At 40.0% G+C, this 27,647-nt stretch overlaps 1 protein-coding gene across 8 annotated transcripts in view; it reads left to right on the top strand.

Moving 5' to 3' along the window:
* The window catches only part of DYM (dymeclin), a 336,944-nt gene that overhangs the window by 162,950 nt on the left and 146,347 nt on the right, over positions 1-27,647 (top strand). For 6 of the 8 annotated variants that reach the window (XM_045458090.1, XM_045458091.1, XM_045458092.1 and 3 more), the window contains one exon: positions 24,949-25,113. The exons of the other annotated variants lie outside the window; for them this stretch is intronic. In XM_045458090.1, the coding sequence (XP_045314046.1) occupies positions 24,949-25,113 (165 nt within the window). The remainder of the gene's footprint in view (positions 1-24,948; positions 25,114-27,647) is intronic. 8 annotated transcript variants of the gene reach the window in all.

The raw sequence follows: 27,647 nt of genomic DNA, 5'->3' as shown, positions 1-27,647 counted from the left end.
TTGGTACTGTCCTTTAAGTACCTTTAAGTACCTTTTGGTACTGTCCTCCAGAGTGATCTCTGGGGTTACAAGCAGAAGACTCTTCTGGATAATTTGCTTGATAAAATTTAGGATGAGGATATCCTGAGTGAGCCGCCACAGGAGAATTCTCTTCAAGGAGGCGAATCCCTTGCTACTGGTCCCAAATCTCAGGTGTGTCTTGTGTTTCATTAGGTAGCAGGGAAAATTGTTTCGGAGTCTTCCTGGGGGGTCTACAGCTACACCACCCTGAATGCACCTGATCTCGTCTGAGTCTTCCTGGGCAGAGCAAAGTCAAAGGGCCGACCATTCCTCTGTTCACCTTGCTAAGTGATATTCACAAAGAGAAGACCTGATTGGACTGATCTGACCCTACTGGGTGTACATGGGTTTATAGCTGTGTTCACCCACTGCCTCAGCGGCGGGGAGTTCTTCAGGTTTGGCCCTTAGTAGTTGCCCTTTGGGGTAGTCAATTCACATTTCCCCACCTACTTATGTCATTACTTTTTTTAAATTTTTCATTTCTTATTCATTGTTAATTAGCTCTTAGAATTCATTTCTGTTTCCATTCCTGAGTCTTATCGTTTAGAAAGCAATTTCTTTTTTCCACATATTTTCTTGAAGTAGGGCATACTTGATCAAATTGAACCAGTTCTGAAATACAAATAACATGACTGAGAGTAGCTGTGTATTTTCATTTACGTGTTAACAGATATTTCACGGACCACCCTCACTTAAAGGGAGAACTAGAAGTGCTTTCTGATAGTGGTTTTAATTTTTAGATTATCCAAAAGTGACACCTGAAAGGTGAATAAAACATTCTAGAACAAAACAAAATGTTTAACTAAATTATCAAATATTGGACACACGTGTTATTATACCTCACATGTCTGGAAGTCAAGTGTTTCGTGTTAAAATGAAGATTGAATAGCTTAAGCAAATTTTGTTTGCAGAAGTCTTTTATTCCTTATGAAGAAAAAAGGGTAGCATGAGGATTTGATAGTATTATGTCTTTATATTGCCATTATGAAATGGATTATTTCCATATATTTGGAAAATTTTAGGCTTTTTTTAAGATAACTATTTTTTTCGTTCACAGTGACATGTAGTACTTACTTAAAATTGTGCTTTTCTTTCCTGCCCAACCATTTGTACCTATTTTGCTGATGTATACTGACCTTATTGTAGCCAGTAAGTAATTCCTAACCCTGACTGGTCTGGACACTGGCAGTGATGCAAACTTAAGCCATTTTTAAAAGACTTTCTTAAAATTGGGGGAACTAATATTTTACTTGCCTCTGCTGTTCTTTAATTTTTTTTTTTCAACGTTTATTTATTTTTGGGACAGAGAGAGACAGAGCATGAACGGGGGAGGGGCAGAGAGAGAGGGAGACACAGAATCAGAAACAGGCTCCAGGCTCTGAGCCATCAGCCCAGAGCCTGACGCGGGGCTCGAACTCACGGACTGCGAGATCGTGACCTGGCTGAAGTCGGACGCTTAACCAACTGCGCCACCCAGGTGCCCCTCTGCTGTTCTTTAGATGTTGGTAATGATACCGTGCTGTGTTGAAAGGATTTCATCAAGTGTATCAGTCAGATTTAGGTTCAGCTGTGAGTAACTGAAAAAACTGACAATCCTACTAGTTTAAAGAAGAATTTTATTTTTCTCTCAGTAGAAGTCCAGAGCACGCCTTCAAGGTCTGTTGAAGGTTCTGCTCCAGTAAGTATTAGTTTCCTTTAGCTGCTAAAACAAATGACCATCAATTCAACTGCCTAAACTAACACAAATGTATTATCCCATAGTTCTGTGGATCAGAAGTCTGACATGGCTCAGCTGGGGTCTGCTCCAGGCTTCACAAGGCTGAAACCCAGTTTTTGGCCTGCAGAGATATTACCAGAAGGCTCCGGGAAGAATCTCCTTCGAGATTCCCTGTTGTTGGGAAAATTCAGTTCTTTGAGGTTCTTTATACCTTTCTGGCACTCAGCTGGGGCCTTCCCTTTGCTTCTAGAAGCCTCTCTCTGGTCCTTGCACATGGGTTCCTACATCTTAAAAGCCAGTGGCACATTAGATGATTTTCATGCTTCGAATCACTCTGATTTATCCTTTTCCCACACCTTTCTGACTCTAGCCAGAGAGAGTTCTGTGCTTTAAAGGGTTCATATGATTAGATTGTGCACATCTGGATAGTTCAGGATTATCTCCCTATTCTGAGAGCTGTAATCTTAGTTACATCTGCCAGTCCCCTCTTGACCTGTAACATTCACTGATTCCAGGGATTAGGGCATGGACATCTTTGGGTAAATTCCTTTTGGTGTACCTCCACCACCCCTAGGGTCTGATGTTTGTTGTTATGGTCCCAGTCAGCATCTGAGTTGAAGCCACAGGATAAGAAGAGGAGACAAAGAGCAAAAAGCAAGACAAGGCACCAGGTGACTCTTAAGAAAGGTTCCCAGAAGCCGCCATGAAATACTTACAGCTGGTAAAGCCAGAACTTAGTCGTGTGACCCCACTTCGCAGCAGCAGCTTGCTGAGAGTCTGTTAGGAGAGGAGTGGGTCACTGGAGGGCAGGGAGCACCCCGTCTCTTCCCAAGTGCATTTTTCTAATCCCTGGAAAACAAGAAACTAGAGAGGATTTCAGGAGCACAGCCACCAGGCCACGGGAGTGGGACGACAGGGCTTTCTGGCAAGTTAAAGGCCCTTAGGAGCAGATGGAAGAGAAATTCTTGAACAAGTGTAGCTTGACTCGTAGAGCATCTAGCCTTGGCTTATCTTTCTACTCTTGTGTGCCTGGCGCAGTGTTTTTACAGAGTGGGTTTTAGTAAATATTTTTGGAATGAATAAAAATGTTGCTACTCATGTGACACTTGGAGTAAGATAAGCAATTTTGTAAAGCTACGATGGATGTTTTTTTAATCCAGCTGTTTTCTTAAAAGTACATTTTTGGGTATTGTCTTGAATTCGAACTAGAAACACAGTATATAACCAACCCATCCATTTTTGCATAATATAAGTCCTTCATTCCTATAGCATCTAAGTATCTTTTCTCCTGAAAGGAAATGTGAAAATACAGTATAGGAATAAGAAATTCAGTTTCAATTCAGTAGAATTTCTACATGGCCAACTATAATATAAGACAGCAAGTGAGAAGTTTTATAAAGTGCTGTTAGGTACATAGAAGAAAGGCGGGAGTAATTCTAACCTAGTATAAAATGGAGTACTTCATGAAGTACACAGCATTTAACTGAGACCTTAAAAGGGTGAATAACATTTCAACAGGTAAAGGTATAGGGGAAAGCAAAATCACACGTGTGACTAAAATACATCAATGGGCCGGCAAGGAGGAAGAATTTTGGAAAGCATATAGAACTGCCTGTTACTATAGAAGAAGTTTTTATATCCGTGAATGTTTGCTTCTGAAGTTTTCTGGTCTGCAGCCTTTCTTACTTTTCGTGTTAGCGGAAATAAGATCAGATACAGGCACTATCAATTTTTGGTGAAGGTGGCTCTCTTCAAGGCAGACTGGTTAGTGCTGCAGTCTGTAGACTTTGAGTAAGGTTTTTCTAGCAATCTTGCAGCTCTAGGTGTGCTAATACAGCGTGAGGCATTTGAGGGGCTGTGTGTGTCATTAGAGAGGCCACTTGGTTTAGAGGAACCAGACACAAAGAGGTCCGCCACGCCCTGCTCTGTTGTACCACGGAGGGCATGTGAATGCTAATAACCAGGAGGGGAGCATAGGTGATTCATACGTTTCAGTATGGAAATGTGAACATGGAACAGTGTAGCTCTCACCGGGGAAAGGACTAACATGACTGAGGCCATTTAACACGGGCTGCACAGTTTTGAAGGCGCCACAGAAGAGGCTGATGAAAAATTAAGTAAGGTCCCTCTCAGCATCCAAGATGGTGGGATTCTGGCTTTGTGCTTTGTGTGTGGTTCTCCTGTAGACCTCTTGTCATCCTTGGTAATGGCAACGTGAGCAGCCAGGGCTCCCAGGGCCCCTACTCCTCCTAGAGTAGCTTTCCTCTGCTAGTATCTGTTTTACATACTACACTTCCACATCAGATGCATGTGAAGAAAGGGCACCATTACTTTAAATACGTGTGTACGTCTTTACCGACATGTGTAAATAGCTTGGGAAAATTAGAAGACACTTCTTTAAGTGATGGAATAATGAGGTTGGTCTTAAGGTTTTTCAGACTTCTCAAAAGGTGGTGCATTATTCTAAGGTATTATATCCATCTGAAAGATGGACATTGTACAGTAGAATAAACATTAGTGAAGTCGTTTTTAAAAAACAATAAATAATGGGTCCATTTGATTAACTAAATGCTGTGCATTTTCTTATATATTTGTAATGTAGAAACACTTTCTGTCTTATTTATTTCTACATATAGATTGAGTTTTTCTACTTGGTTCTATTATTTATTCTCTCTTGGTCTCTGCCTTCTGTAGATTTTTATCTATGAACAGATAGAATGTAGATTCTTCTGGAGAAAGTCTGTTTTATTAATTATAAGGCATATGTCTTAGGCTACCAACCAAGTATACTGAGTGTTTTGAATTAAATATTTAGTGTTTCATTGACTATTTCCTCTGACTTCCATTAAGACCTCTAGAAATAATTCTTCTCTAATACGCCTTTTGTTTGTTTTGGGCCAATACACAGATTGATGTGGAAAGAGCCATTGTTGTAGTACTTAGGGTGTGGTTAAGCTTTTCTCTGTCACCTGTCTAACTTCAGTAGAGTTCATTTTTGGTGAGATGTTAAGTTTCTGTCATAGCAGGAAACACTTGGTTGTGTTCCCAGATGTCTCATAGTAGTACTGTTTTGAGAATAGAAAGAAACTTTTGATGATGGCGTGGAATAAGAAACTTTAAAAGTGTACAGAGATAATAAAGGGCTTAGTATTAAACATTTTTACTAAAATGCATGGTCTGTTTGATCAGGGTATTATAGAGCTGAGCTTGGAATCTAGAACCTAATTTTCTTCTTTCCTTGAATGCAGTTGGTATATTTGACTACCACAGGCTAATGTTTCATCATAGGTGATTGTTGTTATTATTTCTTTAAGACAGTTAAATAGTATGTTCTATTATACCCAGAAAATCTCCTCTTTTTAGCGTACAGTTCTTTGAATTGACAGACACACAGGGTCGTGTATCTGCCCCCACAATCATGATAAGGAAAAGGTTCCTCTCCCTGAAGATTCCCTATGTAGCTCTGTAGTCACACCCTTCCAGCCACCTGAGCCCCGTTCTGTTCCTGTCAGATTGTCATAGATACGAAATCGTACAGTATGCAGTCTTTTGAATCTGGAGACTTATGCGTGTTGTTGTATGGTTCCTGTTTTATTTATTTTTTTAATGATTTTTATTTTTGAGAGAGAGAGACAGAGTTTGAGCAGGGGAGAGTCAGAGAGAGAGGGAAACACAGAATCTGAGGCAGGCTCCAGGCTCTGAGCAACCAGCACAGAGCCTGACACGGGGCTCCAACTCGTGAACCGGGAGATCGTGACCTGAGCCGAAGTTGGTCGCTTCACCGACTGAGCCACCCAGGTGCCCCTGGTTCTGTTTTATTACTGAGTAGTATGCCACTGTAAGGATACCACAGTCTATCCATTATCAATTGAAGGACATTTGGGCTGTTTTCCTTTTGAGGCAGTTATGATGAAGCTGCTGTAAATATTTGTATAGAGAATTTTGTGTCAATGTAAGTTTTCATTTCTGCTGGATAAATGCCTAGGAATGGTGTTTTGGGCTTAATGGTATGTGCATGGTTAAGTTTATAAGAAACTGCCAAACTCTTTTCCAAAGTGACCGTACCATTTTGCATTCCTACTGGCAATGTAGGAAAGTTCCAGTTACTCCATGGCCTCATCAGCAATTAGTATTGTCCTTTTATAAAAGTCATCCTAACAGATATGTAATTGTAGCTCCTTAAACTTTTAATTTGCATTTCCCTAGTGACTAATCATGTTGAGCATATTTTCCTGTGCTCTTTTTGCCATCCATGAAATACCTCTTCACACTTTTTGTCCTTTTTATATCGGGTTGTTTGGGTTTCTTCTGTTGACACTTTTGAGAGTTCTTTTTTGTTTCTTTTTCTTTTTTTTTGGGGGGGGGGGAGTGTTTTATTTATTTATTTAAATTAAGTTTGTAATTTTAATTCCAGTATAGTTAACATGTTATATTAATTTCAGGTGTACAGGATAGGGATTCAACAATTCCACAGATAGCTCAGTGGTCATCAAGACAAGTGTACCCTTTTTTTTTAAGTTTACTTATTTATTTTGAGAGAGAGAGAGACAGCATGAGTGGGGGAGGGGCAGTGAGAGCTGGAGAGAGAGAATCCCAAGCAGGCTTCATGCTGCCTGCGCCGTCTGCTAAGGTGCTCGAACACACGAAGCTGTGAGATCATGACCTGAGCTGAAACTAAGAGTCAGACACTTAACCGACTGAGCCACCCAGGCGCCCCAGGACAAGTATACTCTTTAATCCCCATCACCCAGTCCACCCATCCCCCTATGTGAGAATTCTTTTATCTATTTTGAATGCAAGTCCTTTTACAGGTGTGTATTTTATAAAGACATATTTACCAGTTAGCAACTTGTCTGTTCTCTTAACGACATCTTTAAAGGCTAGGGATTTTATTTATTGTTGTTGATGAAGTTCAGTTCATCAGTTTTTTCTTTTACAAATTACGCTTCTGGTATCTACTTAAGTAAGGTCTCTTCTGTCTAACCCAGGGGTACAAAAATTTTCTCCTATGTTTTCTTCTAGAAGTGTTACGGTTTCAGATGTTACCATTAAGTCTGTAATTCATTTTGAGTTAATTTTTGTATATGGCACAAAGTATGAATTAATGTTCATTTTTTTTGAACTCAGATATATAATTATTCTAGCAAAATGTGTCAAAAAGATTATCCTTTCTCCTTTGTATTTGGCATCATGCTAACAGTTGATTTTTTTTTTTTTTTTTTTTTTTTGCTCCCTGTCCCCAGCAGTTGATTTTTTTTTTTTAAAGGAATTTATGGAGATACATCTCTCACCAACCATGTCATTCTTCCAACCTGTAAGAATTAATAATTGGTAAAGAGAAATTTAATTAAAAAAACAAGAAAATTGTCAAACATTTGAACCCCATGCCCCCTTTTTTGAGAAGTTGACCTAATCACCACGTGTACGGGGGCATTGTGGAACATTCCCGTCTTCGCTTGTACCTCTGAGCTTCAGCCTCCTAAGTGGAAGGAGACGCGAGCATCCTGTCCCTTTCCCCTCCCATTCTCCTCCAGATTTCTGCTCTGGTGGTGGTCTGTCTTGAGATGATTACCATCTGAAACACAGAAGCCACAACTGCAAATTATTAAAGTCACATTTTTACCTTTATAAATCAATTTAATGTTGAAGTGATAGATTAGAAGCATCAAAGCATTTTTGAAGTGAAGAATTACCCTGAAAGCAGCCAGCATCCCTCGGATTTAGAATAAGTCAGCACCTATACACAATTGAAGTGTGAAGGAAAAATTGCTCTCTTTTCTGGAGGATAGAGTTTGTGCAGCAGATTTTGACATACCTCAAGTGTAATTCCGGCCATTTCAGAAAAGATTAGGGCCCTTTGTTCCTTTGTTTATATTGTTCTAAGTTACATTGCATGTTCTTGGAAAGTACTGAAGTATTTTAAGGAGACATGAAGAAGACCTAAAATCTGTGGCTTGAATTTGAAGGTAGGAGTTTGGAGGAACCTTGCCGAAAAGCCTGCTTCTGCTTCTCGGTTCTAATCCTGTTCTTCATGTTCTCTACCACCAGGTCGGAGGCCATCTGTTGATTCCTCCTGTTCGTCTTTCAGGTCTTAGTGTAGGTGTCACGTCCTCTGGGATCCATTTTTCCTGTCTCCCCACTGGGGTTTGGGTCTCCCCCTCCCCACTGCCGTTCACCCCACCCACCGCCTCCCATTCATGGCATTTTTCATATTATGCTGTGCTGTAATTAATTGACTCTCCTCCTCCTCCTCTTCCCTGTAGGCTAGACCTTTGGGGGGCTGCTGAGTAGGGACACAGGTGCGAGGCAAGTAAACCCATGGACTGGGGGATTTGAGATGAGTGAAAGTGAAGGCTGGGTGAGGTGAAGTGACCGCAGAACTTCTTTACTCGGCTGGTCGGTCAGGAGAAGCCCTCCTCAGGTAGTTTGTTTCTGATGGTGAGGTAATTGTGTCTTTTGTACTGTAATTCAGAGTGGATTCACAGTTAACCCTGAAACATCCTTTTAATGGTCCCGCTTGCCTGTGTGCTTTCCAGAGAGGGGGAGAAAAAGAGAGCAGGTGAAGCCCAATCTTCGGAAGCTGAACACAGGAGTGTGTCGAGAGAGCAACGCCTCGGTCAGTGTTCTGGAAGCAGGAAATGCCTGAGGGCAGCTCGATGAGCTTTCAGTTTTCTTCCTGTTTTGAGTCCTCCATTTTAAGCGATGACGACATTGAAGCGGGCCGAAGGGCCCACCCTCCGCTGCCGTCCTCACCTCAGCTGTTAACCCAGTGTCTCCTTGTCGCCTGCTCCACTCCCCTCAGCCTGCAGGGAAGGGGTTGTGGTGACCATCTTTCCCACTGTGTTAGTTTCCTGCGGCTGCTGTAGCAAATTACCACAAACCGGGAGCTTAAAACAACACAGATTGATTGTCTCACAGTTGTGGAAGGTAGACGTCCGAGATCAGGATGGCAGGAGGGCTGTGCTTCCCCTGAAACGTGTAGGGAAGGATCCTTCCTTGCCTCGCCTAGCTTCTGGTGTCTGCTCGCAGTCCTGGGCCCTCCCTGGCTTGTAGATGCTCCAGTGTCTGCCTCCTTTGTCACGTGGCCATCTTCTCCCCGTGTGTTTCTGTTTCTTCTTAAAAGGACACCAGCCATATTGGACCAGGCGCCCACCCTGCTCCAGAATAACCTCAGCTTAGCTAAGCGTGTCTGACAACCCCATTTCTGAGTAAGAGGACACCCTAAAGTACTGGGGGTCAGGCTTCCACGTCTTTTGGCATGATACAGTTCAACGCATAATACCTACTAATATTTGTCTCCTCATACTTAATCCTTTATAGTTCATAGTACTCTCTTCTGTTCCTCTTCTTACACCTCTCATTGCCCTAGATTTATCGTTTTGCCACTTAGGAAATACATGGAATTGTATACAATACAAAGTCTTCTTTGTATTTGTACCCTGTTCTCTCCTTCTCTGAATGGTCACCAAAAACACACTTTGGTCTGTTGTTTTGGGGTTTTGTGGGTTGTTTGTTTTTACGGTAAACTTTTCCCCCCTTTTCTTTCTTGATTTCTTTTATCCCATCTTGCCCATTTCCTGTATCCAACAGTTACACCTTTTGTCTTAAAAAAGATATGAAGCCTTTCTAAGGCATCTAGTTCTCAAGGTTGACAGATCGTTGCTCATTTTGCTCCAAAAAAGTGTAATTTTATAATGAATAAAGTGGTAGCTAATAAGGTCTTCCAAGCTATTGCCCGACAGCCAGCTCTGAGGTTAATCATGCTCTCTGTTTTCTCTATTCCATGGAAAGAAAGTAAGTTTTTGTTTGGTCGGAGGGTAGAGGTGATTACGACGGTTGACTCTTTTGCACTTCTGAAAAAGTGGACAAATCATGGATTTCGTTTAGGAATTTAAAAAGTTAGCAATTAAGGCCTTAGAGAAAAATTACTGTGTAAGTTCCTATTCCCAATGATTTATAGGCCTTTGCTCACTCCTAAGGAAGGATGTAATTTTACATTTATGGTTATGACTCTCCCAGCCCAGCCTGAAGTGTGATTGTCAGTGTAGCATAAATGCATAAAAACTTCCCCAAACAAGGTAACTTGTGGATCATTCGGTATGGGACATTAATTTTCGTCCGTTTTTCTCTAGTGACTTAATAAATATGGTGCTTTCTTAATACCAGGCATGTGCTGGGTGCTAGGGAAAGAAAAGTAACAATTCAGAATCTTCCCTCAGAGAGGTTATGGTTGAGGGGAGAGAGATATAAAGACAGTTTTAAATGTATTTTTGTCGTACATTGGCAGGAAGCACAAGGCACAATCAGAACCTAGAGGGGGTGGACTAGATGTGCCAGCAACAATCAGGGAGAGCGTCGGAAGAGTCGCACGTGAAGAATGGAGGCGGGGGTTGCCAGAAGGACAAGGAGATGGACCGAGCATCTCCACATAGTTGGCGGCAGGCGCAAAGACCTAGGGGCAAGAGAAGGCGTGGCCTGTCCTTTCCCCCAGGAGAAGGTGTCCTGGTGTGGTGTGTCCGTGAGTTACTGTGGCACTCAGGCTAGTACTGCAGTTAGGCTGATGAGAGCGTCGAGCTAGTGAGCCCGACACCAGACTTTTCGTCTCCGCCCACCTACGCCAGGGAGCTTCAATCTCATGATTACCACATTCCTGTAACAGACGGCACCCATAATCCTTGCTGCCAGCTCACAGACGTGGGTTTAGGGTGTGTCACCACACCCATGTGGGTGAAAGGGTGGGGGAGTGTGGGTGTTTCAGCGTACATCCATGACCACAGCCAAAGAATGACTCCGAGATGGTCTCCCGATGATGAGTTATTAGCATAACTTCTGTGTATGAAGACTTGTCCTGATTTTTAATGACCTTAATAGATTTCCAACTCTTCTGATTATAGAGCACTTTATCTTGTGTGTATTTTTTCCTGCTCTGCTATAGAAAGGATGTGACATAAATATTTAATCAGTCTCAGCAGAATTGGCCTTTTTTCATGGCTCCAGATTACCTAACTTCACTGATCTAATACTTGTGGCATGTATCTTGAAGAATCAAGACTCAGAACTCAGATCGTTCAGGAGGATTTTACAATGATTATAAATCCTTCCGTGCCTTTTTGTCAAGAGGGAGTTTGTAAAATATAATGACTTTAGAAGTGAGCCTGATGGTCATAAAATGTGCTAAATATGCTGTTTTTTAGCTATTTGTTTGTGAACCCAGTCTTTCCATTACATTCGTAGTGTTTATACCTCAAATTACTCAGTGTAGACAGATGTGTGTGGACTGAGGAACACTTTTGAATCTAGTATATAGTCATCATTAATGTCCCCTAAGGTCCAGATTTCTTTAAAAACACATCTCTTAATTTTGCCAGATCATGTGTAAAGATAATTTTTAGCTTTCAGGCTGAGTTCTGGGTCTTTGATAGCTAATTCTGTAATGAGCACATGCTTTTTCCTTTTCTTCCTTCAATCAGCTCCACCCCCACTGGAACCAACTTGGCTTCTGTGGGAGTCATCATTGTAAAGGGTGCTCTGTCAGTCCACCACTTCCCTTGGCACAAGCAGGAAAATAGTAACATACTGAGATGCTTCTGTTAAAATACAAATCGTAAACAAATCCAATCAAGAAATTCTTTTCAAGTGAATTTTCCTTCCTTATGAAATGTCCATCAGTGTTCCCCTCCTCCTAACTCTAAGGTCATGAAAAGAAAATGTTAGCAGGGAGCTTGGGATGAATGCATGTGTTTGTAGATTTTTTAGACCTGCTTATTAGACCCTAAGCAGAGCAGACAGCAATATGCTATTAACACATTGAAATACAACTTCAAGCCATATAGCATAACTGTGCATTGCTGGGAACCCAGCCAGCTGTACATTGCTGCATGGCCTTATTGGGCATTTGCAGAGCAAATGTCTGTAATGGAGAACCACAACAACATTCTTTTTAAATAGTTGCTTTGTCCAAAGTCAAAAGACATTTTTCATATACATATGCCATATAGAAAGGAATGCTGGTAATAAGCCGATCTGTTTATTGACACCTGTAAATATAGATGGTCACACCATCTTTAAAACAAGGGACAGTGGTATATTTAACGAGTGGGTACCATGTAAGTTTCCATCTACTTAGTCTAACGAATATGTAAATATCTGGTATGTAGGGCCTTTTACTGCTTACAAAGCTTAAAAATTTTTTCAAGTGCCTTGTCTCCTTTACTTCAGTAGTATGAAGATCAATGCCTTTACTTTGTTTTCTATAAAGAGGAGAGGGAGATTCTATTAAATGAACTGTGATCAAGTCTTCAAAGACAAGTTGAAGTTTTCAGAAACGTTCTTGGATATGCAGTTTGTCCCGAAAGGAAAGTATGATTAATTCTATCGATACTGCCAAATTTATATTTGATTATAACAAATATTATTTTAGTTACAGGAAACAAGTAATTTGACAAAAACATTGTGAAATTGCTGTCTCAAATATTTGGCTGTCTTTTAAGCTCCTATACATGTTTCCATTTTAGGTCTTTATTGATGGGTATATATCCCAAAATAAGTAGCTAGTTGAGGATGAAAGATCTTAATGGAAGATTTTCAAATCAGCAGAGAGTTTGATTAGATTGATTAGACTGCAAGTATCAATGATAGTGTGCATTCTAATTGATTAAAATGTTTTGTTAGACAAATCTAGGGAATTTTCTTATTTCGATTTCTTTAGCAACTGAAATAATAAATCATAGGAAGAAGTTTATATTATAATGTTATATTGTTAAAGAGGCCCTTTTTTATTGTTATTACAATCTTTATTACTTTCTAGATCTGGCAGCGAGATATTAGGTCATTTCATCCCTTCTGAGCTAGCACTAGATTGTTCCTTTCAATGTATTTTCCAGTGGTTGGGCCAGTATGTTAATCCTTCATACTAGAGATTCCCAGGATCTTCATTGCTGGCAGTAGATTAGCTCCAGGAAAAATGGCTTCTGCTGCCAAGGAGTTAAATGATTCAAGGGCTGTGCTCCCACCACTGTTGTGTACTTTCCTGACATTCGTCCCAGATTTTCCTTTGCTTATTTTCTTGGATGTCCTTAGATATCCACATTGTATTGGAAGTTTTATGCTGTGTAAAATTGTGTGTGTGTTATTTTACAAATGTTTTGGTTTGCAAAAATCTCCCCTGGAAACTTAATGATACTTAACGCATGTGAATGAGCTAATCAATGGGATTAAAGATAAGAAGTCTTATACTCAGGGTTGGGTTTTAATGAATGGGTTTTTTTGACATTTCCAGCATCAGCCCTGTCGGTTGTCGTCAGTGACTTTATATTGCTAAATCCAGCGGGCATCATCTGTTTTATTTCCCCTCTCAGTTGGGTTTGACACTGTTAACCACGCCTTCCTAAGATAGTCTCCTCTTGGTTCTTTCTTCTTTTTCTTTTCTTTGTAAAGTTTTTGTGGTGTCTTTTTTTTTTTTTTTTTTTTTTTTTTTGGCCACTCCTCAAAATTCTGTGAAGATTTATCTTCCTCTGTCTAGATTGTGATCTTATGACGCTGTTAAATTTGGCACTTCTCAAGGTCACGCCTAGACCCCTTTCTATTCTCTCCTTACCTAGGTCTTGGCCACTCCCGCCTGTATACTGATGACTCCCGAAATACATCTCCAGAGTAGACCTATTCTTGGCCTTTGAAACCTTTTTGTCCTTTCAGATACCTGATGTCATCTTCCTGGTTTTTGAGGGTTACTGCAAACCTCAGTGTTTTCAAACTAGAAATCTTCCCTTTTTCCTGCCCTTCCCGATCCTCTTTCCCCTGCCTCAATGAATGACATCACCTTTTATGCAAGCCAGAAGCCTAGGAGTAATTTTTGATGCCCCTTTCCTCTCATCTACCATATCCAATTCATCACTGAGTCTTGTGAATAACTTTGTCATATTTGCTGCTTCTTTCCTTCGACCCATTACCTTAGTTCCCTGCTCTACTGCAGTAACTTCCCTTAGGTTTGTTACCAACTCTCGGCTCATCAGTCTGAAGCTAGACTGATCCTTTCAAAACGCAGATCTTGTCCTGAAACTGCTTATGTAGCCTTTCTGTATTTCTCATTGTTCTTAGGGTGAAGACCAAACTCCTCTGTAATCTGGCCTCTTTCACCACTCCCTCCCTCCCTCCAGGTCAGCGCAGATCCTTAGTCTGTGTTGTTCCTTCTGCTTGTATTCTTTTCCTGCTCATCTTTATTCATCCTTTAAATCTTGGCTGAATTATTACTTTTATAGGGAAAACTTTCCTTACCTGTCTGATCAGGTGAAGTCTCCTTATTTTTAGTTTTTATTTGTAGCACCTATTCCCTGTTTGCATCAGCTTGATTAGTTTTTCCACACAAGAAAACTAACAGTTCCTTAATCTCATAGCAAAGCAATACTCCTGTTGTGCCTGATTGAAAAATATGTTTATTTTGCTTAGTTCAAATCAGAGTCCAAATGAAGTCTTCACACCCGTTAAACAGTCGTGTCTCTTAGGATTATTTCAATCTAGAGCAGGATCAGGATTTTCAAAATAAAGTTTTATTAGAACACGACAGTGATCGTTTATTTACGTCTTGTCTATAGCTGCTTCGTCATACTAATTACAGAGTTCAGTTAGTTGTAAGAGAGACAGTACTGACTCACAGGTCTAAAACATTTATTACCTGGCTCTTTAGAAAAAGGTTGCTGATCCCTGACCTAGAGCAGTACCCCCTCCTTTGCTTTTCTTTCCTTTTTGTTTTCTTTCTGATTTGTTTGTTTTGTTTTTATTTTTGTTTTTTAACTCACAACTTTGATTAGTTGATCAACAGGTTAGTTGTTTTACAGAATATCCCACATTCTTGGTTTATCTGTTTGCTTTTTTCTGTGTCCTTTAATTTGTTCTTCCTGTCATCGATTTCTTCTGTAAACTGGGGTATAGATCGTTGAGATTCAACCTTTTTGGCAAAAGTTCTTCATTAAGTGTTCCTGTATGTTTCATATTGCGTAGTATAAGGAGATACATGATATCTATCCCAGAGATACTAAAATTCATCAGTGGGTTCAGTTGGTGATAGCGTAATCCCTTCCTTCTGAATTACACTATTGTTCTTTCACATGATGGTTTCATTCATTGATGATCTTTTACTGGATTAGTTGTCTTACCACAGGCTGCCAAAAGGAATTTTTTTTGTTAAGATTTTATTTTTAAGTAATCTCTACACCTAACATGGGGCTCAAACTCACAACCCTGAGATCAAGAGTCACATGCTCTACTGACTGAACCAGCCAGGCACCCCCAAAATGAAATTGTAAAATTATAATATCACATGCCTATTTTTTTAGATACAATTCTTTCTTCCCAAGTAGGTTTGCCTGGAAAAACTGGTTTTTTTCACTCTTATTTTTTTTATTAAAAAATGTTTTTTAAGTATATATTTATTTTGAGAGAGAGAGAGAGACAGAGAGATCGAGTGGGGGAGGGGAAGAGAGAGAGGGAGAGAGAGAATCCCAAGTAGGCTTTGCACTGTCAGCATGGAGTCTGATGTGGGGCTTGAACACACAAACCGTGAGATTATGACCCGAGCTGAAAACAAGAGTTGGCCGCTTAACTGACTGAGCCACCCAGGCACCCTGGAAAGACAGGATTTAATGCTTATTCTTTTCCTTTAATATTTAGTTTTCAGAAAGAGAGATTGATGTCCTTGTTACCTTCAGTAGTAAACAAAGCATTTTGCTTTTTGGTTTTTCACGTGTGTTATTATGAACTCTTTGATTTTTATATATATACCATGTGTTTCAGTCACTTGCAGAAATTATCTTTTCTGGTTTCTAACTGTGCCATCTTCGGCCAGTGGGAGACTCTAATGTTGCCTTTTGATGGAACCCTCTTTGTCATTGATAGTTTCCCTGCTTCCCCACTCTGAGGCCACTAGTAGAATGTCTCAGGCTCATCTTGCACATTTCCTGTCTCAGACCTAGAAAACACCATTCTTTCCCAGAGCTCTGGTTTCTTTTAGTGGAAGTGATACTTAGAGACCACAATCGGGTTGTGGGTGATAGGGGTGTTAATTGGTAAGGAGTGTGTCTTTTTTTTGACATCTCTTCAGTGGACAAAACTAGTAAAATATAAATTCTTGAAAGGAAAAAAAAATAGTTCATACTGTTAGTTTTGATTCAGATTTAAGATTACTTAATATAAATTCTAATTTGATTCTTTGAACTGCATTAATATATTCTCTTTATTCCTCTCTCTCTCTCTCTCTCTCTCTGTCTTTATATGTACATGTAATTGTTTTAAAATAATAGTAATGTTACTACTGTAAGTGAACAAAGTTTAGGATTTTTTTTTTTTTTTTTTTGTCTCTGACCTTAGGTATCCCACTGAGTATGTATGATCAATTCTATATTTTAAAATAATTTTTTATAATTTTAAAATAATTCTTTGTGTTGCTTCATCTCTTGATAGTTAAATTCATTTGTTTTAGTTTTTAATTTGAGGGAATTTTTTCATCTTGATTTTAGTTTAGTTTTTTTTTTTTAAGTTTATTTTGAGAGAGAGAGAAAGAGAGAGAGGGAGAGAGAGAGATCATTCCAAACAGGCTCCACACTGTCAGTGCAAAGCCCAGTGCAGGACTCAAACTCATGAACCATGAGATCATGACCTGAATCAAAAACAAGAGTCAGATGCTTAACTGACTGAGCCACCCCAATGCCCTGATTTTAGTCTTTGAACATACATAATTTAAAGCTGTAGCAATAGAATATAATTTTCTCATCATTGCCCAAACACAACACATCTAGAATAATGTGTTCACTTCTGCTGCCGTATTTTAAGAATAAATATTTTGTAAGTGGCATACCAAGGCTGGGATGATACCAGTGGTTCTGGCAATGCATTGTCTTGGGTCTGTAAACCGTTTTAAAACTATGATAAAACTGACTAAAAGTTGGTCTGCTTTTTTATTATCACCATGTATCAGCAATTCTAAATACTATCAGTGAGAAAATACTCCTCTCTGCTCTTGTTACATTGCTGAGGAGGTAATCAATCAATGTGAATATCCAAAGGAGAGTAATATAATTGATGATGAATCTAGAAACTGTAGCCCATGAACAATGAAAGAACAGATGTTTAATATCAATCAGAGCCGAAAAATTTTAAAGGTTTACAGTTTCTATATATATTTGAAGGCTATCATGTAGAGAAAAAAGTTAACACTTTTCTTTCTAATTCCAAATGACATAACTGGGTAGAAATTTAACTTAACATTACTAGTGAGATTTTGAGTCTGTGGAGGATCATGGCATCCTTTTTTATATATTTTATCTTCCCATCGAGAATCAAGGCCTCTTTTCTGCCCAGTGGTAAATTTTTGTAATATTCTTCATGTAGGTCCTAAACACTTATTATTAATTTGATTTCCTGGTATTTCATATCTACTAGTGAATCTATCAACAAGCTTTTTCTAAAACAATTTTTTAAATGGACGTTGGAAAGGGATACACATCATAGCCTAGAGAGTTAATAAAGTTTAACCTGCTCCTGGTGAGCTCAATATTTTTTTCTTGAAAGCTTGTTAAATGATTAAGAAAATAAATTAATAAAGAGTTGTTATGAAAATGTACTTTTATTGCCAAGGTGCTGTAAAATACATTATTAGAAAGCCTGACTCGGGGGTCTTTTCAAAGCATTATTCTTTTGCTTGTGGTTTTGGGCATCTTTTCCAGATTTAAGTGTTGTTCTAGGAGAGAACATTTTGATACTTTACTCGGGTGAAGCATAACCATATCAAATAACATTTCAGAACTATACATTGCATAATCTTGGACATTGTCATATAAGAAGGCACTAATGAGATTTTATTTTTTATGAAAATGCAGCTCTTACTTAACAGTGACTGTTTTTAATGGGCCAACTCCAGACCACATTTGCTTACTTCCCACGCTCTAGTTTTTCTGATGTCCGAAGCTTTAAGTATAGAGGTCAGAGTGACATTTTCATGCTCTTGATTGGAATCCCATAATCTTAAAATGGGTATTATTCAGTGTATCAAAAAGCCTAGTTCTGTTTTCTTTCTTATATTAAAAATAAATGAATTTTTTATATTTTAATATCAATTTTTAAAAATCTTTTATCTTGAAATTGCAGATTTGCAAAAAACACATAAAGATTTTTCATTCACCTTTCACTTAGAGTCTTGAAATGGTAAAATTTTACAATCTTTGCTTAATCATTGTATTTTTTTTTTTTTTTTAAACATTTGAGAATGAATTTATAGACATGATGTACCTTTTGCCACCAGGAACTAAAGTGGCTATTTCTTAAAAACAGGAACATTTATCAGAATCAAGAAATTAACATTGTCAAATCTACAGACACTCAAATTTTGTCATTTACCCCACTAATTTCCTTTCTAGAGAAAAAAAAAAAAATGCTTTTTAACCCTCTGTAGTATGGGCTCCAATCCCAGAATCATGTTGCATTTTATTCTCTTTCACCTCCTTTAATCTGGAACAGTCCCTCTGCCTTTCTTGGTATTTCAAAATTTGAAGATTGTAGAACTTTTTTTTGTTTCTGGGTTTTGTAAAATACTCTTCAATTTCTATTGGTCTTTTGATTTCTCAAGATTAGATTTAGACTCTGCTGTGATCGTATCAGGAGTTACATGATGTCTCTTTACTGTTGATAATATTTATTGCAATCACTTGCTTAAAAATGTGAATCATCACTGCCTTAACACAGTTTCTATGTTTTCTGAAGTTTTGCTTTCCTTTGGTGGATTGAGTCCTGAAATGTCTAATGATAAGCCCGTTAAAAAAAAAAAAAATCTTTTTCACTCTGTCTTATCTTAGACATTACCAGCTTCTTGAGACTTGACTTGACTTGGAGAGAAGTGGGCAAGGCCAGGACTTGCACAGCTTCTGGACTAGGTGGGTCCTATAGCGGTTATAAACAGAGGTTCCTAACTCTATTTAAGAATGATTAGGGGCTCCTGGGTGGCTCAGTTGGTTGAGTGTCCGACTTCAGCTCAGGTCATGATCTCATGGTCGGTGAGTTCGAGCCCCGCGTCGGGTTCTGTGCTGACAGCTCAGAGCCTGGAGCCTGTTTCGGATTCTGTGTCTCCCTCTCTCTCTCCCCCTCCCCCACTCATGCTCTGTCTCTATCTCAGAAATAAATAAACATTTTTTTAAAAATTAAAAAAAAAAGAATGATTAGAAGAGATTCCTTTGTCGGGGATAGCTGTGAAGTGCTGATGTAAATGCAACATTGTATTTTTAAATCCATTTTCACATCTCTGCCTTTCTTTTGAAACATTTTATGTAGGTCACAGGCTTTTAAAATAATTTCATAATTAAAATCTAGTTCAGCAACCAATAATTATTTACCCAGTGGATGCTCATAGATAATAATCACAGGTTAATATAATTAAAAGCCAATTTCCTGTGCCTTGATTTATATTTAAAGAATACAGATTAATTGTGCTGAATTGTGTGTCTAAGTGTAGAGTTGACTAAGTTTTCGAACTCACTTTTTACCATTATTATAGTTGCTGTGAAAGTGTTAAGACAGACTTCATGATAGAATTGTAAGTGATTAAAAGATAATTGTTAAAAACTAGTATTATTTTTTGTTCATTTCTGGGTGGGTTTTTTTTTTTTTTTTAAAGCTGAGAGTAATGGGACCAAAGGATTTTTCTCATAATGAGAATACATCTCTCATGTGTCTGCTAATCAGCAGGGCTATTTCCATTCGATCTCTATTAAATAATAATAATAAAGAATATTTCAAGATTATTAAATTACGAGGAAGGAACATCTCTAAATTGGACAGGAGCTCCTTTTCCTTTTATAAGAAAATGTTAACTATTTCAGTCATACAGCTTGTGCAGCATATATGGAAATTATCTTCGAGGTGTATCATTACCATGACCTTCTTAAAACACCTTCTGACAACATCTGTAGATTTTCTTCTTACTTCTCTAGCTACCACTTGGTATTCTTTACCGCACCTCTCTGTCTTTAACTTGGAAATCCTGGAATTTCTTGGTCCGGGTCCTGTCTTTTCCCTCTGACCTTGTATATGTTCTCCGAGCTTTGACCTTCTTCTGTGTGTCTGTCTGTAATCCATCTATACCTCTGGGTTAATCTACACCTCTCTTAGCTTTAAGCTTATACGTATACCAGCATTTGGTGACATCTCACAGCTGCGGTATCTGAAACTGAGCATGTCCAAAACAAAACTCGTGATCTTCTGCATAAAACCTGTCCCTCCTCTGGCTTCTCCTTCCTCAGAAAACGTACTTTCATTCGGTTCCTAATATGAGAAATCAGGGAATTATTCTTGATATCTTCCTCTACTGATCCCATCCCCCATTCCAATCAATTAGCAAGTCCATTGGTTGTAGCTCCAGAATAGTTTTGAATCTGCTGTACCCCTGCTCTGAGCCATCAGCAGCACTTGCATAAACTCTTGCAGTAACTGCTTGCTGGTCTTTGCTTTTCTACTCTTGGTGCTTCTGGTTTTATCTTTCAACTTTTGCTCCTCCCCAGTTTTATCACTGTATTGCAGAAATGCACCTTTAAAACAGTCAATCATACCGGGGCGCCTGGGTGGCTCAGTCAGTTAAGCATCCAACTCTTGGTTTCGGTTCAGGTCATGCTCTCACGGTTTGTAAGTTCTGCACTGCAACGCAGAGCCTGCTTGGGATTCTTTCCCTCATTCTGTCTCTGCCTCTCCTCTGCTAATGCAAACACACACACACACACACACACACACACACACACACTCTTAAAATGAATACTAAAAAAAAAAAAAGTCAGTCCTATCTAGTTGCTCCCCTGCTCAGACCCTTAATTAGTTTTTCATGATGAGATAACTCACAAGGCACCACATGAGCCTACCTTACCTTTCACCATTTTCAGGTATACATCAACCATGCTGAACTTCCTTTGGATCCTTGAACCTGCCTGGATCTCCCCACTTCATCATATTCCCTCTGAAATAATTGCTCCTGTGCCCTTTTCCATTTTTAAAAATTACTTAGCCATTAATTTATGTCTGATACATGAAAACGGCAGAAAGTGGACACAGTACGAAAGATGCATCACGCAAAGTAGCTATTTATATTTTCCATTTTTATGGGATCAGATTTATGAGTCATATTTTTTAATGGCTCTCAGGTATATGGTTTATTTGCGAACTTCTATAGTTTTATTTTTAGCTTCCAATCTTTGATCAACCTGGAATTTATTTTAAGAGGTAAGGTAAAGAGCTCTGTTTTTTTTTTTTTCCTAGTTACCTACTCAGTTATCCCAGTACCATTTATTGAATATTTCATGTGATTTTCTGTTTTAAAGTGCCACCTTTACCTTATACTATGTTCTCGTCTTATTTTAGTCTCTTCCAGTGTCCTGTGTGCTCATGTACCATGCCAAACTGTTTCTATTAATGTCACTGTATGGTATCTTTTTTTTTAAAATTTTCTAATGTTTATTTTTGAGAGAGAGAGAGAGAGAGAGAGAGAGAAAGCAGCTGAGAGAGACAGACATAAAATTCTGTAGCAGGCTCTAGGCTCTGAGCTGTCAGCACAGAGCCCGACCTGGGGCTTAAACTCACAAACTGCAAGATCATGAACTGAACCGAAGTCGGATGCTTAACCGACTGAGCCACCCAGGCGTCCCTATGGTATTTTTTTTTTTTTTTAAGTTAGTCCCATCAACTATAGTTTTCCAGAATGTTCTGGCTTTTCTTAAATGTTTAGTTTACTAAATGGAATTCGGAATTAATATGGCTAGTTTGTTTTAAATCTTGTTGATATTTTTTGAGAGTATGAATTTTTAGATTAATACCTGAACATTGGATGACTTTACAATCCTACAATTTCCTGTCTAAAAATGTTTTTTTTTTTTTTTTTTCCATTTTATTGACTCAGGGCTTTTGTTACCACCATTTTAAACATTTCTTCATAGATATTTATACATCATACTTGGATATTTCATCTTATCTTCTTGTCAGTGTAATAGAACCACTATATTTTTAAAAAGTGATTGTTTTTTAAAAACAAACAAAAAGCAGAAACTGACCCAGAAGAGAAAAACTAATAGTTGCCAGGGGGGAAGGAGGTGGGGAAATGACCAGAATGGGTGAAGGCGAGTGGAAATACAGGCTTCCAGTTACAGGATGGATGGATAAGTCACGGGATGAAAGGCACAGAATAGGGAATATAGTCAGTGGTATTTGAATAGCCTGGGTATGGTAACAGATGGTAGCTACACTTGTGAGCACAGCATAATGTCAAGAGTTGTTGAATCGCTACCTTGTGCACCTGCAACTAGTGTAACATTGTGTCTCAACTGTCCTTCAAATAAAAAAAAAAAAAAACCTGTTTTTTGAACAGAGAAGCGATGTTAATTTTGAACCCACTCTCCTTACAATATTCATATATTGTTTGTAATCGATTTTTAGCTCATTCACAGCTCCTCTTCCCCGGTCCATAATCTATTTAGCCAACTTCCATTCTTCCTTAAGATGTCAGCTTAAAGTTCACTTTGCAGGAGCCCTTTCCTAACTTCCATGTCTCAGGGAGAGAGCTCCATATTACTTCGCTTAGGGAACCCTATACTGTTTCCTTCAAAGGGCTTCCACAGTTAGAATTTACACAGTTTACATGGGATTTTGTTGTTATCGGACGTGTCTTTCTTCTGTCTTGCAAGCTGCCGGGAAAAGAATTGTGTCTGTTTTCTTCCTCGCCCTGTCCTCAGCTCAGTGCATAGTTCCTACGTGCTACATAGTAGATAGTGCTTGGCTGATGAGTAGACAGGCTGGTTAATAGGTTGAATGGATGATTGGACTGTCCAGTTTTGGGAAATTTGCCTATTTCTAATCTTTCAATCTATTAGCTTTATTTTGAATTCAGCACACTTTAAAAGTCACACGTTGCCCTTGGGAACTTGATGTACTTGGGGTGTAGATTTTTATTTTTTATTTTTTTAATTTTTATTTTAAAAAAATGTTGATGTATTTATTTGGAGAGAGAGAGAGCGTGCCAATGCCAGTGAGCAGGGGAGAGGGAGGGGTAGAAGGAAAGGGAGAGAGAGAATCCCAAGCAGGCTCCAAGCTTCGTGCAGAGCCCAATGCAGGGCTCGATCTCACAACTGTGAGATCATGACCTGAGCCAAAATTAGTCAGATGCTTAACTGACTCAGCCACCCAGGCACCCCATGTGGATTTTTAGAAAAGGTTCTCAAAGACGAATGGTTTAAGCATATCGGTTAATGTGTTCATGGTTTTGCTGATTCACTTTGTCAGATTGACTGGGTATTTTCCTCTTTCAAACTTGTTATTTTCGAGCAGTCTGAAATGTGGCACAAGTGAAATTACTCTGACAATAATAATTCTTTTATTTTTTTAAGTATCACTTCAAAATTTTGGAATAATTTATCATACTTCTATGTTGCAATTTGTGGGATTGAGGCTTGGAGAGATCAAATACCCACTGTTACAAAGCTTCCAGTGGCTGGATCGGGTCCAGATTTCGAAGTTTTCTGACTCCTAATTCAGTGTTCCCTCTACCATGGTTATCTTCCATATCGCTGTACTATTCATTGCCTGTCTTCCAGGAATGTATTTGTAGTATTGTAGAGAGGAAAGTCTCTCACACCACTTTGCTCCATCAAGGCAATTTTCCTATGGTTAACTAATGACACCATCATATTTTGAGAATTGCCCCCTGTCAGTAGATCTCCCCCCACTTTAAAATTTTTTTTTTTTCAACGTTTATTTATTTTTGGGACAGAGAGAGACAGAGCATGAACGGGGGAGGGGCAGAGAGAGAGGGAGACACAGAATCGGAAACAGGCTCCAGGCGCCGAGCCATCAGCCCAGAGCCCGACGCGGGGCTCGAACTCACGGACCGGGAGATTGTGACCTGGCTGAAGTCGGACGCTTAACCGACTGCGCCACCCAGGCGCCCCTCCCCCCACTTTTAAATAGCCTTTTGCTTTAAGAGTGGCTCTAAGTTCACAGCAAAAATCAGCAGAAAGTACAGAGAATTGCCATCTATGCACCCTGCCTCCCTGTACCCACAGCCTCCCCTCCTGCCATCATTCTGCACTACAAGCGTTACCGTTGATGAACCTTCCTTGACATCATTCTCACCCAGAGGCCATAGTTCATGTCAAGGCTCACTCTTGGTGGTGTACTTCCTGTGGGTTTTGACAGACGTTTAATGGCATGCGTCCACCGGTAAGGAATTATAAAGAGTAGTTGCACTGCCCTAAAAATCCTCTGTGCTCTGGCCTGTCCATCCCTCTCTCCCCACTAACTCCCGGCGGCCACTGGGCTCTTTACTGTCTGCAGAATTTTGCCGCCTTTTCTGGAATGTCACGGAGTTGGAATCCTACAGTTGGTCACCTTTTCAGAGAGGCTTCTCTCACTTAGCGACACACGTTTGAAGACTCCTCCATACCTTTTCATGGCTGGCTTGCTCCTTTCTTTTTACCACTGACGACAGCACTTCATTTTCTGGCTGTACCACAGTTGGTCCGTTTACCTACCAAATGACATCTTGATTGCTTCCAAGGTCGGGCAGTTATGAAAACTGATAGAAACGTCCATGTGCAGGTGTTGATGCGGACAGAAACCGCCAGTCCATTTGGGCGAGTACCAAGGAACGTGCTTGCTGGACCGTGTGGTAAGAGGATGTTTAGTTTTGTGAGGAAACAGAACCTGTCTTCTGACACGGCTGTGTGATTTTTGCCTTCTCGCCAGCAGTGAAGGGCGGTTCTCGTTGCTCCGTGCCCTCACCTGCAGTCGGTGTGGTCAGTGTTCTGGACTTTGGCCTTTCTCGTGGGTTTGGAGTGGTATCTTGTGGCTTTGATTTGCATTTGCTTAATGTGCCACAGGAGGTGGGGCATCTATCCATACGCGTATTTGCCATCCGTATAGCTTCTTTGGTGAGGTGTCTGTTTAGATCTTTTGCCCATTTTTAAATCACGTTGTTTTCTTTTTTATGTTTTTAATATTCTCTTTTAACACTTGTTTTTTGTTTTTTGTGTTTTTTTGTCCCTTGGGCAGCATCTAGTGAAAATATGCAGAAAGCTTTGAGGACATTGAGAATGGTTTATTTTTTCAAAGGAAAACTCCTGTCTTTCTGTTTTTCTCCTTTTACCTTTGTCTTTCAGTTATACCTGCCGCCACTTGCGGAGATATGTCTATGTGTTGGACAAACTGTATTTCCCCCACTATCACTGTTCTACGCTTCAGCATTGCTTCTCGACCCTCAGTGACAATGGAGAGGAACTCTTGTCTTTAACTTGCTCTCACATTCTCAGATCCTATGCTTCCAGGTTATTAACCTCTGCTGTCTGTTTACTGCATGCTGCATGCTGTATGTGACTGATAATTGCATGTTTGAACGGGATACGTGTCGGTGAAATGATTGCCGAGGAGATTTCTATTTGAAATGGTGCTAAATGATGCCTTAAAATAATGGCTGGGATTTGTTGCCTTACAAACATCTTCTTAAGTACTTTATGTTTCATGGGAGAGAGAGAAGCTTTCAACCACACAGTTGTCACGTAAACCTGACAGAACTTTTCTATACTTTGCTCCATTTGGAAATCTTTTGATTTATGTGTAATAGTTGGGAGGTGCTCTGTCTGGTTTCTGTATGAAGAGACTCTACCGTTACTGTTAATTACCTATGAATTTTGGGTTCTCTTCCTCGCTCTGCAAGCACCCCTGAGAGCTGACCGTGGCACTTCACCCATGTTTGGATAGAAGCACATTCAGCTGAGCAGGTTTGATTTTATAAGAAGGTAGAAATTGTCCTCTGGGGTTTTGCATTTCTCACTCATTTGTATATAGAATAGTTACAAAATCAGTAAGTTTCGGTGTGTCATGGGTGAATGTAGATTAAACAGAGCAACGGGGGGAGTCACAAGAAGGAGACAAGCCACTGATGTCAAGTATCAGAGAAAATCTGTACCTGCTGTGTAGTGTATATCACACGGAGTAGAGACGTAGTTTGACACGACTGCTTTGTATTTTGTAGGTGGCATTTTAAACACACATTTTCTGTAAGTCAGGAATGACTTGCGCACCAGCCCTATACTGTTAGCTAGGTATGACGTTTGAGGCAGTGTCTTCAGTGCAGAATGACTTCGAGGAAGAAAGAAGAAAACTTCCGTGACCACCTTCTAGAAAAGAGCAAGCTTTGGAATTAAAATAGATCTCTTCAGCTGAAGAAACATACAGAAGCTTTACACAGCATAAGTGAAATTTGATTATTATTTTGAATACATTTTGATTATTAAGACTAGAAGGTAGTGTGACGTCTAAGCTGACGGCCTGTTTTTGGTGGCAGAAATATTTACAGACTCATAATGATGTTGGTCAGACTCATAATTAAGTCCGTGGAGACGTTTTGAGACATAAAGAAAATCAGAGACAGAAGTGTTAAGTGAAAATAATGGAATAAGCCCTCATGCATATAATATGGAAGAATTTATCAAAGGAAAGCCATTTACTTTCAGCTGACTCCGGTAAAACGAGTGAGTGTCGGGTAAGTGATGGTGTTAGGAATCGGGGACAGAAAGTGTCCAGTTGCAGGGAACAGAGAGCCGTTGCTCATCATTGAGCCTCTCGAGTGGGCAGCGTAGCTATTCCTGCCCTGATTTCCTAGTGGGCCCACCAAAGGTTCCTCCAGAGAAACAGAACCAGCAGGACGCACGGGCATGTGTGCGTGTGTGTCCGTGCAGAGAGAACGAGAGATCGAGAATTACTTTAGGGAATTGGCTCTTGTGACTGTAGGAACCGGCAAGTCGGAAATCTATGGGGGCAGGTTGGAAATTTTGGTGAGTGTTAACGTTACAATCTTAAATCTTAAATCCACAGTGCTGGGCAGGAGGCCAGAAACTCAGGCAGGATTTTTGTGATATAGTTTTGAAAAAGAATTCTTCTTCCTCAGGAAACCTCAGTCTCTGCTCTTAAGGCCTTTCGTTAATTGGATGGGGCCCACCGTCATTAGAGTAATTTTCTTTTTTTTTTTTTTTTTAATGTTTATTTATTTATTTGGGGGGAGAGAGGGCGTGCGCACATGTGCGAGCAGGGGAGGGGCAGAGTGAGAGAGGGAGAGAGAGAATCCCAAGCAGGCTCCTCACCGTCAGCACAGAGCCCAATAAGGGGCTTTATCCCACGAACCGTGAGATCATGACCTGAGCCGAAATCAAAAGTCGGCCACTTAACCGACCAAGCCACCCAGATGCCCTGGTAATTTGCTTGCCTTAAAATCAGCTGATTAACCTTCACGGCAACGTGTAGGTGAGTGTTCGCCCACCCTACTGGCCCCGTAGCCCAGCTAAGTGGGCACGTTAAGGCCACCACCACACCGTACTTGTGTTTTTTCTCCGTGTGTCTTCATGTACGACATGTCTATCCCACCAGACTCCGAGCCTCGTGCAGTAGACGTGCCATCTGACCCCTCGTTGTGGGCCTGGCAGCACCTCACACCTGCGCGCTGGTCACCTGTATTAGTTGCTGCAGGGTTTCGCCATCTGCTGTTTGTACCCGAGGCCTCTATCCACTTGCCTCTGGGTCACACCCCTCCCCTCACGGGGACAGACAGGAGACAGGGATACAAGGGGAAGTGGGAAGGTAAAAGGGAACGAAGGGAAAGGACCAGGAAGACAGAGTCGGGAGACGTGAAGAAAAGTCGAGAGGGGAAACGTAAAGGCCAAAGCAGCATGGGATTCCTGCGTGCCTTCACCCGATTCCTGGCAGAGCTGAAGCACCCTCTGTTTCTTGGAACAGCATTTTCTTTCATGTGTTTTGTTTCCTCTTTTAGCACCCCTCCTGGGGCCCCTTCCTCATTCTCAGGAGG

Source organism: Leopardus geoffroyi, chromosome D3, assembly GCF_018350155.1.
Source record: "Leopardus geoffroyi isolate Oge1 chromosome D3, O.geoffroyi_Oge1_pat1.0, whole genome shotgun sequence".
Classification (NCBI taxonomy): Eukaryota; Metazoa; Chordata; class Mammalia; order Carnivora; family Felidae; genus Leopardus; species Leopardus geoffroyi.
Note: the sequence above shows the minus strand (reverse complement) of the source record. Positions and strands in the feature narration are given on the sequence as shown.